The 20,356-nt window shown below is 45.5% G+C and overlaps 1 protein-coding gene across 1 annotated transcript in view; it reads left to right on the forward strand.

Moving 5' to 3' along the window:
• The window catches only part of OPRK1 (opioid receptor kappa 1), a 226,391-nt gene extending 212,752 nt beyond the window's left edge, over nt 1-13,639 (forward strand). The window contains exon 4 of the mRNA XM_075316347.1: nt 11,456-13,639. Within this exon, the coding sequence (XP_075172462.1) occupies nt 11,456-11,979 (524 nt within the window). The 3' untranslated portion in view covers nt 11,980-13,639. The remainder of the gene's footprint in view (nt 1-11,455) is intronic.
• The last annotated feature ends 6,717 nt before the right edge of the window (nt 13,640-20,356 follow it).

The raw sequence follows: 20,356 nt of genomic DNA on the forward strand, positions 1-20,356 counted from the left end.
TTGGCTGCCCTGCCTAAGGGCTATACTATAATACACCCACTTCCTTAAAATGGACACTTAATGTTTTGAGGCCCTCATGCACGTCTCTACCCAGGGACAACGTGGAGCCTCCCAATTTTTGGCTGCCCTGCCTAAGGGCTATACTATAATACACCCACTTCCTTAAAATGGACACTTAATGTTTTGAGGCCCTCATGCACGTCTCTACCCAGGGACAACGTGGAGCCTCCCAATTTTTGGCTGCCCTGCCTAAGGGCTATACTATAATACACCCACTTCCTTAAAATGGACACTTAATGTTTTGAGGCCCTCATGCACGTCTCTACCCAGGGACAACGTGGAGCCTCCCAATTTTTGGCTGCCCTGCCTAAGGGCTATACTATAATACACCCACTTCCTTAAAATGGACACTTAATGTTTTGAGGCCCTCATGCACGTCTCTACCCAGGGACAACGTGGAGCCTCCCAATTTTTGGCTGCCCTGCCTAAGGGCTATACTATAATACACCCACTTCCTTAAAATGGACACTTAATGTTTTGAGGCCCTCATGCACGTCTCTACCCAGGGACAACGTGGAGCCTCCCAATTTTTGGCTGCCCTGCCTAAGGGCTATACTATAATACACCCACTTCCTTAAAATGGACACTTAATGTTTTGAGGCCCTCATGCACGTCTCTACCCAGGGACAACGTGGAGCCTCCCAATTTTTGGCTGCCCTGCCTAAGGGCTATACTATAATACACCCACTTCCTTAAAATGGACACTTAATGTTTTGAGGCCCTCATGCACGTCTCTACCCAGGGACAACGTGGAGCCTCCCAATTTTTGGCTGCCCTGCCTAAGGGCTATACTATAATACACCCACTTCCTTAAAATGGACACTTAATGTTTTGAGGCCCTCATGCACGTCTCTACCCAGGGACAACGTGGAGCCTCCCAATTTTTGGCTGCCCTGCCTAAGGGCTATACTATAATACACCCACTTCCTTAAAATGGACACTTAATGTTTTGAGGCCCTCATGCACGTCTCTACCCAGGGACAACGTGGAGCCTCCCAATTTTTGGCTGCCCTGCCTAAGGGCTATACTATAATACACCCACTTCCTTAAAATGGACACTTAATGTTTTGAGGCCCTCATGCACGTCTCTACCCAGGGACAACGTGGAGCCTCCCAATTTTTGGCTGCCCTGCCTAAGGGCTATACTATAATACACCCACTTCCTTAAAATGGACACTTAATGTTTTGAGGCCCTCATGCACGTCTCTACCCAGGGACAACGTGGAGCCTCCCAATTTTTGGCTGCCCTGCCTAAGGGCTATACTATAATACACCTACTTCCTTAAAATGGACACTTAATGTTTTGAGGCCCTCATGCACGTCTCTACCCAGGGACAACGTGGAGCCTCCCAATTTTTGGCTGCCCTGCCTAAGGGCTATACTATAATACACCCACTTCCTTAAAATGGACACTTAATGTTTTGAGGCCCTCATGCACGTCTCTACCCAGGGACAACGTGGAGCCTCCCAATTTTTGGCTGCCCTGCCTAAGGGCTATACTATAATACACCCACTTCCTTAAAATGGACACTTAATGTTTTGAGGCCCTCATGCACGTCTCTACCCAGGGACAACGTGGAGCCTCCCAATTTTTGGCTGCCCTGCCTAAGGGCTATACTATAATACACCCACTTCCTTAAAATGGACACTTAATGTTTTGAGGCCCTCATGCACGTCTCTACCCAGGGACAACGTGGAGCCTCCCAATTTTTGGCTGCCCTGCCTAAGGGCTATACTATAATACACCCACTTCCTTAAAATGGACACTTAATGTTTTGAGGCCCTCATGCACGTCTCTACCCAGGGACAACGTGGAGCCTCCCAATTTTTGGCTGCCCTGCCTAAGGGCTATACTATAATACACCCACTTCCTTAAAATGGACACTTAATGTTTTGAGGCCCTCATGCACGTCTCTACCCAGGGACAATGTGGAGCCTCCCAATTTTTGGCTGCCCTGGCAAAGGGCTATACTGAAATAGACCCACTTCCTTACAATGGGCACTTCAGGTTTAAAGGCCCTCATGCACGTCTCTACCCAGGGACAACGTGGAGCCTCCCAATTTTTGGCTGCCCTGCCTAAGGGCTATACTACAATAGACCCACTTCCTTCCAATGGGCACTTCAGGTTTACAGGCCCTCATGCACGTCTGTATGCAGGGGCATTGGTGAACCTCACAATTTTGGACTGCCCTGGCAAAGGAAAATACTACAAAGACTCACTTCCTCAAAATGGGCACATTAGACTCAAGAGGCCTTCATGTACGTCTCTTCTCAGGGACATCGGAGTGCCACACAATGTTTTCACGTAAAATCTTTCATGTATTAATCTCAAAAAGTAACATACACCAGCTCTATCTCACTATTGGGTGTGTGCCCTTAACATTTCCGCCATGAAAAATCATTTTGGGGTCATTTTGGAAGGTTTTCTGGTGAGTCCGTAAAAATGGCGTAAAACGCGGACAAAATTGTTCACAGCTGTGACTTTTCAGTGATAAATGCTTCAAGGGGTCTTCCCCATGCTGTTGCCATGTCATTTGAGCACTCTTCTGAGACTTTTGTGACATTTTTAGGGTTTCTCCATGCTGCCGGGGGGTCATTTCACAAAAATACTCGGGTCTCCCATAGGATAACATTGGGCTCGTTGCTCGGCCCGAGTACACGAGTATCTTGGGATGCTCGGCCCGAGCTTCGAGCACCCGAGCTTTTTAGTACTCGCTCATCACTAATAAGGAAACCCGAGGCAGATGGAGGGGAAGTAGCAGGGTTGAAAATCCTACCCACAGTCTGGCTCCACAATCGCACCCTAATGCACCAAAAGCTTTTTGCACCGAAACTTAAAATGTGGATTAAAGTACAACTAGGATGCAGATTTCTTCACTAAAGGTATCTGTGATGCCCTGGCCTATCAGGTCGTCACAGGGTATTGTGCAATCTGCCCTTCTGCACAATATCCACCCTCCTTGGTTACGGATCCTGGTCCTTTGGTGTTGCTAACAGCTTAGCCAATCGAAATCCTAGGAACACTTCCCACTTTTACCTATCAGACACACCATTGGGGGCCTGAAGGGAATAGGGCCGCCCACATGGGGGGTTGGTGAGGAGAAAGTGAGAACAGTGACAGTTGAGTTGAGAGAGTTGAGTAGAGTGGAGTAAAGAGAGTGGGGAGAGAAGGTGAGGTGGCTCTCGTGAGCTCCTGTATACTAGGTGGCAGACGTTGGTCTGGGCCCAGTAGGAGCTGGAACCCGGTCACAGGGGACAGTGTCAAGGGGCACGGACTGCCGAGGAGGGCAGCCGGTGGCCTTGAGCTATCACCGGGCAGGGGCCAGGGCGCGACGGGGTACGTGGACCCCAGGCCGGAAAGTAGCTTCACGTGTTCCGGTAATTTACCCTATGGGGGTGAAGACTTCAAGTGTCAGCCCCAACCCGCTCCAAAATCGGGGTACTAGCGCACCGATGGGATAGGACTTTCACACTACAGTCCAAAGAAATCCTACGCGTGAACCATGAGAGCAAGCTCACTCTATTAGCCATACGGGTGAGTGGAACCTGAAGAGTTTTATACCCACGGGTCCAACAGAGAAGAGGGTGCCAGGGACAGGGCCACAGACTAACGGCAACACCAAGGGCATGGAGTCAGGCGTGCTCCCCGCAGGCTGCAGGGGTGCTCAAAATTATGGTTTACAAGCTTTCGGTGTAAATAATTTTGGGACTGAGGGAGTACATTGGAAGATCCCTGTTCCTATTCCCCACGGCACCCAACTACCATCCTAACCATCAAAGGTCCCTCGGGACACCAACCCGCTACCCACAGAGAGGTTAAACATCAGGCTGCCATACCATCGTTACCGGGCTTCCTAATGGCAGCAGTGGTCCCTTACATTACCACGCACCGTGGGTGGCGTCACGAACTTTTCAAAAATCGAGTGGCCGCGCGACCCCCGGGTCTGGAAACCCCTCGAGCAACCGCAAATCCGGATCCAAGCGGCAGCAGCTCGGCTGCTTGCCCGGGGGCGGTACATATACTTAAATCTGTATAACAGCGCCATTATAGCCATGCTTACTTACTTTAACATGCTGAATTGTGATGACAGGTTCTCTTTAATGATGGAGCAAAGTAAAGTGCGGATGCCTGATTCATTAACAGAGAACACCATTTAATGAATCATGTAGGACACCCAATGGCATATGTCTCCTTGTGCAACCCACCACAGTTCAGTCATAAGCTGCAGTAAAATTTGTGGTGAAAGGTACACTAACACTCACCACAAAGTTGACTAGAGCAGTTTCCCATGCCCTGTCCCATGCCAGCTTTGTATACTTTATTGGAACTGGGCAAAAAAGCCAAAACTTACAATCTTTTTCTGTTACATTACATTGCACAAATATTTGCCTACTTTTCAAAGCTTTTAATGACACTTTTCTGGCATAAAACCTTTAATGAATTTGGGCCATTGACTTTTGAGTGTTGTATACCTGCTCAATGACTTGTGAAGACTAGAGATGAGCGAACCGGTCCAGGTTCGGCTCGAGGTCGGCTCGCCGAACGGGGGTCCTGTTCGAGTTCGGTTCGTCGAACGTTCGACGAACCGAACTCGAACGTATAGGCTATAATGGGAGGCAATCACAAACACATAAAAATGCATTATAAATGTACACAAACAGTTAATAAACATTGCCATAACACTTACCGGTCCTCGCGATCCCTTCTGCACTCTGTCTCCTGCCGCTATTCCATCCGATGATCGCTGAATCCTCCCGGTGACCTGCACTGCCAGCAGAGATGCAGGACCTATCGTGACGTCAAAATAGCCATGTGACCAGTCACGTGGCTATTATCTCATTGGCTACAGACTGGTCACATGACTATGACACGTCATGTAGGACCTGCGAGTGCATCTCTCCGGTACACGGTGCACATATGTGTATCGCCGTGTACCGGCGACATGCTCTAGCACACGGTCGACTCCCCGTTCCTGACACAGCCGGTCATTAACGGAGATCACCGTTGCCATAGCAACGCAGTTAGCGGTGACGTCACCGCTAACCGCGGCTCCGAGAGCACCGTTGCTATGGTAACGCGTCTGTCAGCGTTACCGCTGTTACCGCTGACAGCCAGCACTGATCACTCACGGAGTGAAGGCTGCATGCTGCTTCCCAATTGTAGTGAGGATTGTAGTGAGGATGAGGTTCCCCAGCCCCAAGTGATGAGCTGTGAATCTCATCCTCACTACAATCGTCACTACTACTACACTAGTGAGGATTGTAGTGAGGATGAGGTTCCCCAGCCCCAAGTGATGGACTGGTGCACCTCATCCTCACTACAATCGTCACTACTACTACACTAGAAAGAAAGAAGACAGAAGAGCAGGATCGTGGAGGGCTGACAGGGGGTAATAAAGATGGAGTCTCTAATGTGTCTGTGTATTTATTTCTATTAAAGTATTTTTTCTGTGTGGTGTTTTTTTTAACCCCTTATTGGAGATTCTTAATGGCCGGGTCAAACGTGCCTGACATTAAGAATCTCTGGCTTAATACTGGCTAGTAAAACAAAGCCAGTATTAACTCATGATTACCCAACAAGTCACCCGGCTCCAGGGCTGTTGGAAGAGTTGGATACAGCGCCAGATGATGGCGCTTCTATGAGAACGCCATTTTCTGGGACGGCTGCGGACTGAAATACACAGCAGAGGCGCCCAGAAACCTCGGGCTAACCTGTGCTGCGGATTCCAATCCCCAGCTGCCTAGTTGTACCCGGCTGGACACAAAAATGGGGCGAAGCCCACGTCATTTGTTTTTTAATTATTTCATGAAATAAGTGAAATAATTAAAAAAAACGGGCTTCCCTATATTTTTGGTTCCCAGCCGGGTACAAATAGGCAACTGGGGGTTGGAGGCAGCCCGTGGCTGCCTGCTGTACCTGGCTAGCATACAAAAATATGGCGAAGCCCACGTCATTTTTTTGGTGGGCAAAAAAATTCTGCATACAGTCCTGGATGCATACAGTCCTGGCTGAGCCTTGTAGTTCTGCAGCTGCTGTCTGCTCTTCTCCATACAGATAGACAGCAGCTGCAGAACTACAAGGCTCAGCATACTCCATCCAGGACTGTATGCAGAAGTTTTTTGCCCCCTGAAAAAATTATGTGGGCTTCGCCATATTTTTGTATGCTAGCCAGGTACAGCAGGCAGGTACGGCTGCCCCCAACCCCCAGTTGCCTATTTGTACCCGGCTGGGAACCAAAAATAAAGGGAAGCCCTTTTTTATTATTTCATGAATTTCATGAAATAATTAGAAAACAAATGACGTAGGCTTCGCCCCATTTTTGTGTCCAGCCAGGTACAACTAGGCAGCTGGGGATTGGAATCCGCAGCACAGGTTGGCCTGAGCTTTCTGGGCCCCACTGCTGCGAATTGCAGTCTGCAGCGGCCTCAGAAAATGGCATTTTCATAGAAGCGCCATATTCTGGCGCTGTATCCAACTCTTCCAGCACCTGCCTGCTATACCTGGCTAGCATACAAAAATATGGCGAAGCTCACGTCCTTTTTTTGTAGTTTTTTGACAAAAAAAATAAAAAATGCTTTCCTGGATTTTCCATTGCCAGTGAAGGTAACACCAAGCAGTGGGGGTTAGCAGCCAGGAGCTGCTTGGATTACCCTTAGCTAGCAATACAAAAAATGCAGCGGGAGCCCATATATATTTTTTTTAATTATTTATTTAAATAACTAAAAATAAAATGGGCTTCCCTGTATTTTGATTGCTGGACATCACAGTGCTGTAAAAATAAATCTTTAAAAAAATGACGTAGCGCTCCGCAGTATTTTTGATTCTCAGCGCAGATAAAGCAGACAGCTATGGGTTGCCACCCCCATCTGCCTGCCGTTACCTTGGTTGGCAATCAAAATACAGGGAAGCCCATTAATTTTTTCTATTTAAAAAATAGTTAAAAAAAAAATGACGTTGGGTCCCCCCATTTTTGATAGCCAGCTAGGGTAAAGCAGATGGCTGTAGCCTGAAAACCACAGCTGGCAGCTTTACCGTGGTTGGGGATCCAATGTGGAGGTCCCCTCAGGCTCTTTTTTATAATTATTGTATAAATATTAATAATTACACAATAAAAGTAGGGTCCCCCCCAAATTGGATCACCAGCCAAGGTAAAGCGGACAGCTGTGGTCTGGTATTCTCAGGGTGGGAAGGGCCATAGTTATTGGGCCTTCACAGCCTAAAAATAGCAGGCCGCAGGCACCCCAGACGTGGCGCATCCACTAGATGCGCCAATCCTGGCGCTTCACCCCAGCTCATCCCGTGCCCTGGTGCAGTGGCAAACGGGGTAATAAATCGGGTTGATACTAGCTGTAAAGTAACCTGAGATCAAGCCCAGCAGTTTGTGATGTCATGGCGTCTATTAGATACTCAACATCATAAACTGTCAGTACTAACAAAAAAAAAAAATCGACAAAAGAAATTTATTTGAAAAAACAGTCCCCAAAACATTTCCTCTTTCACCAATTTATTGTAAGAAAAAAAATAAAGGGGTCCCACGACGACTCTGGACCGTCTAGAATATGGGGGGGAGACACTCAGGGAACGTATCCCCCATTTTCTAGGAGTGCGGACCCTTCATGTGAGGAGTGTGGGTGCAATGAATCTGCACTCACTCTTCTCGGGTCCACAGCAGCAGAGTCCATGTCGTAATGGCTGCTACCAAAGCTGCAATGCCCTGCTCATGAGGTAAGGGCATGCCTAATCAGGAGAACTACTGTAGAGGAAGCTCTGCTCACTGGTATATAGGTGCTCAGAGGTAATAATAGATAAAATTAGTGAGTAACCTCGGCACTCTAAATCTCCCAGACTAAGTCAGTAAGTCCCAACGGATAGTAATGCAAAATCACTCTTTATTGGTCCGTATTAAGAAAAAAACATTTTTCATAAGCATATATGTTTTTGTCCAAAACAAGTTACAAATGACGTTTCGGCCTGAGCCTTCGTCAGATTGGACTTATCTGCATGTAATTATGAAAAATGACAATAATCAGTATCACATAAGAGTGAGAGAACAATAACATAAACTCGAACAATGTAGAGGTACAATTGGGATGCAGCAAAAAAATTGCAACACAGCAAGAAATGAAACACATGATACAAATGTCATAATACAGTACAAGGACAATATAGTAATGACAAATATGGGGTCAGAGTAGACTTAGACAGCTCTGGTACGAAAGAGATGTCAATCATAAAGTAACATGTGCAATAGGTGTAGAGCTACAGTGTGCATGGCAGAGCTAATGGGTAGACCGACCATAGAAAAAGTGGAGAAAAAATGGAGAAAAAAGTGGAGAAAAAGTGGAGAAAAAGTGGAGAAAAAGTGGAGAAAAAGTGGAGAAAAAGTGGAGAAAAAAATGGAGAAAAAGTGGAGAAAAAGTGGAGAAAAAGTGGAGAATAAGTGGAGAATAAGTGGAGAAAAAAATTCTCCACTTTTTCTCCATTTTTTTCTCCACTTTTTCTCCATTTTTTTCTCCACTTTTTCTCCATTTTTTTTCTCCACTTTTTCTCCACTTTTTCTCCACTTTTTCTCCACTTTTTCTCCATTTTTTTCTCCACTTTTTCTCCACTTTTTCTCCACTTTTTCTTTCTTTCTTATGGAGAAAAAGTGGAGAAAAAGTGGAGAAGAAAATGGAGAAAAAGTGGAGAAAAAGTGGAGAAAAAGTGGAGAAAAAAAATGGAGAAAAAGTGGAGAAAAAGTGGAGAAAAAAAATGGAGAAAAAGTGGAGAAAAAGTGGAGAAAAAAAATGGAGAAAAAGTGGAGAAAAAGTGGAGAATAAGTGGAGAAAAAGTGGAGAAAAAAATTCTCCACTTTTTTTCCATTTTTTTCTCAACTTTTTCTCCACTTATTCTCCACTTTTTCTCCACTTTTTCTCCACTTATTCTCCACTTATTCTCCACTTATTCTCCACTTTTTCTCCACTTTTTCTCCACTTTTTCTCCACTTTTTCTCCACTTATTCTCCACTTTTTCTCCACTTTTTCTCCACTTTTTCTCCACTTATTCTCCACTTTTTCTTCACTTATTCTCCACTTTTTCTCCATAAGTGGAGAATAAGTGGAGAATAAGTGGAGAATAAGTGGAGAATAAGTGGAGAATAAGTGGAGAACAAAATTCTCCACTTTTTTTCCATTTTTTTCTCCACTTTTTCTCCACTTATTCTCCACTTTTTCTCCATTTTTTTTCTCCACTTTTTCTCCACTTTTTCTCCACTTTTTCTCCACTTTTTCTCCACTTTTTCTCCATTTTTTTCTCCACTTTTTCTCCACTTTTTCTCCATAAGTGGAGAAAAAGTGGAGAAGAAAATGGAGAAAAAGTGGAGGAAAAAGTGGAGGAAAAAGTGGAGGAAAAAGTGGAGGAAAAAGTGGAGGAAAAAGTGGAGGAAAAATGTAGAAAAAGTGGAGCACCCTTTGGTGCCTTTCATGTGGCACTAAGGGGTGCTTTGCTTTGTATTTAGCCAAAAAAATGAAAAAAAAATGACGTAGGGTTCCCCCTAGTTTTGTAGCCAGCTAGGGTAAAGCAGACGGCTGCAGCCTGCAGACCACAGCTGGCAACCTCACCTTGGCTGGTAATCCAAAACTGAGGGCACCCCACGCTGTTATTTTTAATTAAATAAATAATTTAAAAAAAAAAACACGTAGGGGTCCCCCAAAATTGGATCACCAGCCAAGGTAAAGCAGACAGCTGGGGCCTGATATTCTCAGACTAGGGAGGTCCATGGTTATTGGACTCTCCCCAGCCTAAAAATAGCAGGCCGCAGCCGCCCCAGAAGTGGCGCATCCATTAGATGCGCCAATCCTGGTGCTTCGCCCCAGCTCATCCCGCGCCCTGGTGCGGTGGCAAACGGGGTAATATATGGGGTTAATACCAGATGTGTAATGTCACCTGGCATCAAGCCCTGGGGTTGGTGAGGTCAGGCGTCTATCAGATACCCGACATCACCAACCCAGTCAGTAATAAAAAAAAATAGACGACAAACACATTTTTATTTGAAAAAACACTCCCCAAAACATTCCCTCTTTAACCAATTTATTAGAATGAAAAACAAATCCAGGTCTGGTGTAATCCAAGGGGTTGCCATGACGATCCACACTGTCTCAGTCAATGAAGAGCAGGATGTTCCCCATTGGCTGGGAGAGCAATGCAGTGACCTGAGCTAACATCAATGGGTCAGCCCAGGTCACTGCAGGGGATGATAAGTGCTGCTGTCAGCGAGGTACATTACCTGCGCTGATCTCCAGCACACTGACAGCCCCTGTCACTGAGTTCAATGACCGGCGGCTTCACACCAAGTATCGCGAGAGGTCCGTGACGTCACCGCTAGTCAGTCTCGGTTCGGAAGCGAGAGGTGATGTGACAAGCGGCGGCCATGGAGGACAGTGACAGCGCTGAGGTCGGGATGGCGGGACTTCATCACCGCAGGTAAGCCGAGCGGGGGTGTGTGTGTGTGTGTGTGTGTGAGTGTGTGTGTGTGTGTGTGTGTGTGTGTGTACATGCCGCGGGCAGGAGGGGGCGGAGCGAGCTGAGCGGGGAAGTGCACGTAACTAAGATAAACATCGGGTTACTAACCAAAGTGCTTTGGTTGGATACCCGATGTTTATCTTGGTTACCAGCTTCTGGCAGGCTGCCAGCGATGGCTCCTGCACACTGTAGCTGTAAAAAGCCCTGCTTTTTGCTGCTATAACCGTTCTCGAACGTATCTAGAACTATCAAGCTTTTGCAAAAAGCTCGAGTTCTAGTTCGATCTCGAACAGCCCCCAAAATCACTCGAGCTTAGAACTGGAGAACCTCGAACCGCGAACCGCGCTCAACTCTAGTGAAGACTCGTCACTGTATATTGAGGGGAATCATGGAAGATGAGATGAGCCTTCCCTATTACTGACTATCAAAGGTGTAATCCTGTTCTTTTGTTCTCAGATATATAATGGAGGGGGTATTGTTTATTGCTATACAACCCTATAATATTATTTACTATTACCTAATATGTAAGAAATGATAACATTATATAATAATGTCAGATAAGTACTAATTTTACAACTTTACATTAATTTAAAATCAATTTAACGTGTAACATAGGCATAAAAAATTCAGTAAATAATCTGGATTCCCTGTATTTCGATGTGTCCTTCATTGAGGTGATGAGACACAATAACTGTTGTAGCTGCAGGTGAACTATCACCTTAATATTGTTAAGCCCAAGGTGTCTTATGAAATACAATACCTTATTTGTGAAAAATAAAGTAGGATTTGAACACTGGAAACTGCTAGGCTCTGTAGCTGTGTTAATTTGTCCTTTGGCACCAACATATTATCTTTCACAAATCTTAACTTGATTTTTCTTTTTACCCTTCCAGGACTCATAGAATGTGCCCTTCAATTTCCAACTCCTTACTGGTACTGGGACACAGTAATGAAAATCTGCGTCTTTATTTTTGCATTCATCATTCCTGTGTTTATTATAACAATTTGTTACACCCTAATGATCCTGCGGTTAAAGAGTGTTCGTCTTCTCTCTGGATCTCGGGAAAAAGACAGAAACCTCCGACGTATAACAAGACTGGTGCTGGTTGTTGTAGCTGTATTTATCATATGCTGGACCCCAATTCACATTTTTGTGTTGGTTGAAACACTTGTAGATGTACCTCAAGGCATTGCTGTGAGCTCTATCTATTATTTCTGCATTGCTTTGGGCTACACTAATAGCAGCTTAAATCCAATCCTGTATGCATTCCTTGATGAAAACTTCAAAAGATGTTTCAAAGACTTTTGTTTTCCATCAAAACTAAGATTAGATCGGCAAGGAAACAGCAGAGTCGGAAACACTGTCAATGATCCAGCCTACACACGAGATGGTGAGCGGACTACCAAGCCAGTATGACTAGCAGTGGAGATGACTTCATATGCTCCTCAAGGAAGTGGTGGGACAAATGAACTGGGGCTCACTCAGATAACTTCTGCACTTTGATGATATTTTGGAATTTTGAAAGAGAAATTTTAGTAGATTCGTGGCAGAACTTTCCTAGGAAACTTATGAATCCATTGTCACTTAACACATCAGCATATTCAGGGTGTGTTATATTCACTGTAATATATGAGTACACATATGATCTTATAGATTTAAGTAAATATATGTATATAGTTGTTAACTGTGTATGAATTCTGATTGTTTAGTTCAACCAAAATGAAAGTAAAATGTATTTTTACTAAATATTGTAAATGCTAAAATGTGATATTCGATACTGGAGTGTTGTTGCACATTGTTCTCCATTTTCATTCATGAAATGTAGACCAAACACTATTCACAGTGTTCTGGTATGCTGCTGAACAATACTTGATCATGTACACATTGTATATAAGTAAATACATACATCTGGTGAAATAAAATATGATGTCAATCTAAACAATACCCATTTAGCAAGTTAGATTATGCAAAATAATTATTATAGTTTTGTATTAATAGTAGGTTTGTATTTGTAGCTCTTTGGAGAATTTTTAAGTATATTTTCTAATATTCTTTTCATGTGTTATCCTCTTAAAAGATACATATGACACCTGTATAAAGATTTAGCATCCTTTATAGTTTTTTTAAGTTTCAGATCTGCTAGTAAACCTGTTAAAGGGGTTGTCCACTACTAGGACAACCCCTTCCGATTCCACATGTTTTCCCCATGTAAAATAATGAAGCTTATACTCACCTCCCATAAAGGTGCCATTCCAATAGTGCTGCAGCTCTCGGTGTTGGGACTCACGTGGTGTTGTATTGTCACGCGATCCCGGCATCCAATCAGCACTGGCTTCCTACTCCCCACCTTTCTACTCCCCACCTCCCCGACCGAACGAGATAATCAGTAGGAAGTGAGTGCAGCAGCTGCATTTACTTCCTGTCGATTGTTCGTTTGGTCTGAAGGCAAAGAGAAGGAAGCCATCACTGATTGGACTCGGGACTTGCATTTTGTCACAACCTCACGTGAGCCAAAGCACCGATTAAATGACGCCGGTATGAGAGGTGAGTATAGGCTTTATTATTTTACCTGGGGGAAACATGTGGAATCAGAAGTGCTTGTCCTATGAGTGGACAACTCCCTTAACCTTTAAAGTTCATGGACACAGAAACCTCAAAATTGCAAACCTGATGTAAATAGCAGAGGTGTATTTATCTCCATAGAAATATTTATAGAATTCCTTTAATAGTAAGGAATAGGATAAACAAAGGTAAGTGACAAATCAAGATGTTTCTTTGCAAAAGTACCTTGCCTTAGAAGTGTTATAGATCATAGGTTGAAGCGTGGGAGAAAAACTATTTTTGAAAAGTTATTGATCTAAATAAAATGATACCAAGTTGAGAATAAACCGAACAGCGGACATTGCAACCTTCTGTTAAATTAAACCAATGCTTTGGCAATGAACTTTTGTTTCCACTGTTGAATGACATTAACAAGAGTACGCTATGGCAAAAAAAACATTTGATGGTTCAATATTAGAAGGGATATTGTTACTGAATTGTTAAACCTTCAAATCGTTTTCCAGTAAATAAAAGCTCGTCATCACTAAAGTAAATTCTTTCTGTATCATTCACTTTTTTCAAGATTGAGAAAATTGTTTCACTGAATGGAAATGTTGTTTGAAAACCAAATCATACAGTTGTTGATTTTATAAAATGTCAAGCGGCAGTGCGTCAAATAGCACTTAATAAAAAGCCATATTTATGAAACTAGTTAGGACCATATATATTTGGACACTGACAAATTTTATAAGTTATAGTTATATAATGGACATGGACATAAAGTCCTGACTTTTAGCTTTCATTTGAGGGTATCACAAATTTAGTGAAGGGTTTAGGAGTTTCAGCTCCTTTACATGTACCACTCTAGTTTTAAAGGGCCCAAAAGTAATTGGACAATTGACTCAAAAGCTGTTTCATGGGCTGGTGTGGGCAATTCCTTTATTTCATTCTCAATTAAGCATATAAAAGACCTGGAGTTGACTTGAGGTGTGATGCTTACATTTTGAAGTTTTTGTTAAGAAGTAAACATGCCATCAAAGGAGCTTTCTATGCAGGTGAAACAAGCGATCCTTCATCTGCAAAAACAGAGAAAAACATCCGTGAATTTATTACAATACTAGGAGTGGCTAAATCTACAGTTTGGTACATCCTGAGAAAGAAAGAAATCACTGGTAACCTTAACAATGTAAAAATACCTGGATGCCCACAGAAGACAACAGTAGTGGATGATTGTAGAATATTTATCATGGTAAAAGAGAAACCCCTTCACAACATCCAAGCAAGTGAACAACACTCTCCAGGATGTAGGTGTATCAAGATCCAAATCTACCATAAATGGAAGACTGCATGAAACAGAGGGTTCACTTCATGGTACAAGCCACTCAAAGTTTCAAGAATACGAAGGCTAGATTGGACTTTGCAAAAAAAAAAATCTTAAAACAACAGCACAGTTCTGGAAAAACATTCTTTGGACAGATGAAACCAAAATCAACCTGTAAGCATGGGAATTTCCCAGTCACTAGGACAATCACCTGGGAGGCGGGTCCCACTTGGGGTAGAAGTAGGAGCAACCATCAGTCAGTCTTCCCGGGACAACAGTTGTGGTGACACAACACCACCATCTTCTTTTCATCTTTTTCTTTCATGGGGCCTAGGCTTGGAGCGGAACGCTCAGCCCGGGTTCCTCACTACTGGAGGGGCAACTCTTACAAAGAACATTTGGTCGATGGGGCCCATCACAGCAGTGACCAGTGCTACTGCGGCAGGGACTAGGTTACTTAAAGAACTATGTAAAGACACCTGGAACTGCAGCAGCCAACTCTGACTCATATTACCAGCGCCAATGGCCCCCGCCACTACTACTACTCCCGTCATCATCCTCCCCGGGGCCCGCTCCACCTGTGGGAAGCAACACCATCTCTGCTGCTATTACCATCTGCCTCAGAGGACAGTGACAGCAGCGGCAGCTAATCACTGGCCGCATCTCACTAGTGGCATCATGACAAACATCATCTATCCCTACCTCCTATCCCCCCATTTATTGGGGACACCTCGGGGCATGAAACCGAGCAGGCCATCCGTGATATCCGTGGACTCGACATCACCCGGCCTGGTGATGAGTAAGGTTAACCCCATGTTCCCTGGTAGCCACATACAGTGCCTACAAGTAGTATTCAACCCCCTGCAGATTTAGCAGGTTTGATAAGATGCAAATAAGTTAGAGCCTGCAAACTTCAAACAAGAGCAGGATTTATTAACAGATGCATAAATCTTACAAACCAACAAGTTATGTTGCTCAGTTAAATTCTAATAAATTTTCAACATAAAAGTGTGGGTCAATTTTTATTCAACCCCTAGGTTTAATATTTTGTGGAATAACCCTTGTTTGCAATTACAGCTAATAATCGTCTTTTATAAGACCTGATCAGGCCGGCACAGGTCTCTGGAGTTATCTTGGCCCACTCCTCCATGCAGATCTTCTCCAAGTTATCTAGGTTCTTTGGGTGTCTCATGTGGACTTTAATCTTGAGCTCCTTCCACAAGTTTTCAATTGGGTTAAGGTCAGGAGACTGACTAGGCCACTGCAACACCTTGATTTTTTCCCTCTTGAACCAGGCCTTGGTTTCTTGGCTGTGTGCTTTGGGTCGTTGTCTTGTTGGAAGATGAAATGACGACCCATCTTAAGATCCTTGATGGAGGAGCGGAGGTTCTTGGCCAAAATCTCCAGGTAGTCCATGCTATCCATCTTCCCATGGATGTGGACCAGATGGCCAGGCCCCTTCGCTGAGAAACAGCCCCACAGCATGATGCTGCCACCACCATGCTTGACTGTAGGGATGGTATTCTTGGGGTCGTATGCAGTGCCATCTAGTCTCCAAACGTCACGTGTGTGGTTGGCACCAAAGATCTCAATCTTGGTCTCATCAGACCAGAGAACCTTGAATCAGTCTGTCTCAGAGTCCTCCAAGTGATCATGAGCAAACTGTAGACGAGCCTTGACATGACGCTTTGAAAGTAAAGGTACGTTACGGGCTCATCTGGAACGGAGACCATTGCGGTGGAGTACGTTACTTATGGTATTGACTGAAACCAATGTCCCCACTGCCATGAGATCTTCCCGGAGCTCCTTCCTTGTTGTCCTTGGGTTAGCCTTGACTCTTTGGACAAGCCTGGCCTCGGCACAGGTGGAAACTTTCAAAGCCTGTCCAGACCGTGGAAGGTTAACAGTAGTTCCATAAGCCTTCCACTTCCGGATGATGCTCCCAACAGTGGAGACAGGTAGGCCCAACTCCTTGGAAAGAATTTTGTACCCCTTGCCAGCCTTGTGACCCTCCACGATCTTGTCTCTGATGGCCTTGGAATGCTCCTTTGTCTTTCCCATGTTGACCAAGTATGAGTGCCGTTCACAAGTTTGGGGAGGGTCTTAATTAGTCAGAAAAGGCTGGAAAAAGAGATAATTAATCCAAACATGTGAAGCTCATTGTTCTTTGTGCCTGAAATACTTCTTAATACTTTAGGGGAACCAAACAGAATTCTGGTGGTTTGAGGGGTTGAATAATAAATGACCCTCTGAATAAACTTTTCACCATTTAAAAAAAAAAAAAAAAAAAGAAATAAATTCTTTTTTGCTGCAGTACATTTCACACTTCCAGGCTGATCTACAGTCCAAATGTCACAATGCCAAGTTAATTCCGAATGTGTAAACCTGCTAAATCTGCAGGGGGTTGAATACTACTTGTAGGCACTGTATATATATATATATATATATATATATATATATATATATATATGTATATATATATCTAGATCTATCTATATATCTTTCAGAAAAAGAAGTATTAATATTTTCTCGCTGGCAATTAGCAAAATGCATAGTGAATGAATAGAAGCAAGATTTAAATCTCATCAATATTTGTTGGTTGCCCTTTGCATTCACCAATTCTTCTGGGGCATGGGAAAGCTGTCAGGTTCCCTTTAAATTGAAGCTTCTGTACATAAATTAGCTGTTTGTATATCTCTGCCTCACTTAAAGTACACTGTGCATCCAGGTGTTTTTACCCTGGCTTTATCAGCGCTCTGCATATGCCCAAGGAGGCAGAGCAGTGATGTAAGACACAGCCAAGCTTGAGTTTTGCAGAGTAGGCGCTAATGGCGGACTGAATCCTATGTCATTGCTTCCTCACTGTGCACCTCAGATCGTCCTGATGAAGCTGGGGTGCCTACAACCGACTTCCTGCACATTGCCTGGGAAAGAAAGATTGACAACTACATGACACACACACACACACACGTCACCATGTGCATCAATGCACATATACATACCTCACAATAGATGCACAAATCATGTATCCGGAAGCACACATACAAATATCAGCACTCACCCACACACACCCACATATCACCACGTGCATACACACACATGCACACAGAGGCAGACAAGCACACGTTGCCAGGCATGTGGAGGCACACTCATACACACATCTCCACTTATGCAGAGGCACACTGATGCACACGTCGCCACCACGCATGCAGAGGCATACTCATACACGTGACACCATGCATGCGAAGGAACACTCATACACACATCTCCACGAATGAGGCTCACTCATACACATGTCGCAATGCATGCAGAGGCACACTCATACATATATTGCTATGCCTGCGAAGGCACACTCATACACACGTCACCATGCATGTGGAGGCACACTCATACACACGTCACCATGCACGCGGAAGCACACTCATACACACAGCCACGCATGTGGAGGCACACTCATACACACATCTCCACGCATGCGGAAGCTCACTCATACACGTGTTGCAATGCATGCAGAGGCACACTCATACACATGTCACAATGCATGCAGAGGCAGACTCATACACACGTCACCATGCACGCGGAAGCACACTCATACACACATAGTCACGCATGTGGAGGCACACTCATACACACATCTCCACGCATGCGGAGGCTCACTCATACACATGTTGCAATACATGCAGAGGCACACTCATACACATGTCGCAATGCATGCAGAGGCACACTCATACATACATCGCTACGAATGCAAAGGCACACTCATACACACATCACCACGCGTGTGGAGGCACACTCATACACACGTCACCACACATGTGGAGGCACACTCATACACACAATGCTGTTAGGTCCTGGTGGTGGATCCTCTGGGCCGAGCAATGGACTCCTCCAGTGAGGCAACCCGGAGCTAACCCCTGTACTGGGACTGTCCGGTCACCCCACCAGAGGGCCTAGATGCACGGTAGCCCGCTGCCCCCAAATCAAGGTCAGCTTCTGCCGTGAACCGGGTTTTCTCGATTGTCACCTGGACAGTCTGTGTGACTGGGTCTGAGGGGGTTCCAGCACCTAGGGTGGCAATTCCCACCAACCCTTGGCCTTGGGGTCTTCTCGGTCTCCCAGGGCAAGAGCAAAGCAGGTGTGTACCGCTTCCACAGTAGAAGCACAGGCCCAGAGCGAGCCGCTCTGCTCGACGTTGCTTAGCTTGTTCCAGACAGTCCACTTGCATAGGTTCGGGAGTATGATCGCAGGATGGCAGTAACGAGGGAACAGTAGATCTCTGCGCAATGGAGGTGTGACAGATTGGTCGCCTCTCCCGGGATACTTCCTTGGTTCGTTCCTGAAAATGTAGATCAATCCGGGTAGCTAGAGAGATCAGTGCATCCAAGGTACGAGGAACGTCGCGACCGGCTAGTTCATCCTTGATACAGCCAGAGAGGCCCTCCCAAAAGGCTGCCGTCAGTGCCTCGTTGTTCCATCCTAGCTCAGAAGCGAGCGTACGGAACTGGATGGCGTACTGACCAACCGTTAGGGTTCCTTGCATTAGCCAGAGGAGCAAAGAGGTAACCGTGGTGGTGCGTCCTGGTTCGTCAAAAGTGCTACGGAAGACCTGAAGGAATTCCGGGATGTCGGTAGTCACTGGGTCCTCATTCTCCCGCAAAGGATTTATCCAGGCCAATGCTTCACCTTCCAGGTGGGACATCACAAAAGCCACCTTTGCTCGGTCAGAGGCAAAGAGGTGTGGAAGCAATTCAAAATGCAGGGAGCATTGATTCAGGAAACCTCTACAGGTCTTGGGGTCCCCAGCATATCGAGGCGGAGCAGCTAGGCGAAGTTTCGACACCGAGGAGGAAACTAATGCGGATGCAGTCGCTGTTTGCGTCGAAGAGGACGCAGCTGTGGTCTGTAACGTATACAAACGGCTGTCCACAGACGTCAGGAAATTCAGTATGCGGGTGAGGGTCTCGTGCTGTCGCACCAGTTCCTGGCGCAGTTCAGACGTTTGTGCTCCGGCGGAATCCATGGCCTGATCAATCTGTTAGGTCCTGGTGGTGGATCCTCTGGGCCGAGCACCGGACTCCTCCAGTGAGGCAACCCGGAGCTAACCCCTGTACAGAGACTGTCCGGTCACCCCACCAGAGGGCCTGGATGCACGGTAGCCGGAGCACTAGTGATGCAGGTTCAGAGTCTTACAGGGGACTGGTAGCAAGATATCTCTAGAGTCACAGAGTTCCTGGAGGCAATACGGATGACGGAGACCAGGTTAAGGTACTGGGTAGGAACATCGGGAGAGATCTGGATCCTGCTGGGCGTAAGGGCCGAGATCACCAGGTGAAGTCGGAGATCGGAGACAGGTTCAGGCTGCAGGCAGATGATGAGCTTCACAGCCGACGGTCACCGGAGGACTTCCTGGGCAATCCGCAGTCAGGACCAGGTTAAGGTAGCAGGACAGGCTCTGTGGAAGACACAGGATTAGAGAATGGCAAAGCACTAGGAGACCTGAACACCTAGCTTACAGAAGACGTTGATCAGGCACCGCCCACATGGAAAGGGGAGTCTTATATACTCTGCACCTGCATCAGCCATATCCTGTTTCAGGAGTGCTGGGCCTATAAGATAAGGTGAATGGGCGCGGCCTCGCCCTATACACATGCATGGGCCTCAGAATCAGAGTCAGACCACTCAGAGTCAGACACAAGAGACCAGAACGCAGGGGAGCACGAGCGAGAGCAGCAGCCGTGACCGGTGGGCACGTGGACCGGATCAGTGGGTAAGGAGTGATACCGTGGCGGTGAGACTGGATCAGTGGGTAAGGAGTGGCACTGTGAGACTTAATTAGTGGGTAAGGAGCGGTGCCGTGACGGCGGGAGCGTGACAAATGCCATGCACATGGAGGCACATTTGTAATGCCCTGGCCTATCAGGTCGGAACAGG

Source organism: Anomaloglossus baeobatrachus, chromosome 6, assembly GCF_048569485.1.
Source record: "Anomaloglossus baeobatrachus isolate aAnoBae1 chromosome 6, aAnoBae1.hap1, whole genome shotgun sequence".
NCBI classification, from domain to species: Eukaryota; Metazoa; Chordata; class Amphibia; order Anura; family Aromobatidae; genus Anomaloglossus; species Anomaloglossus baeobatrachus.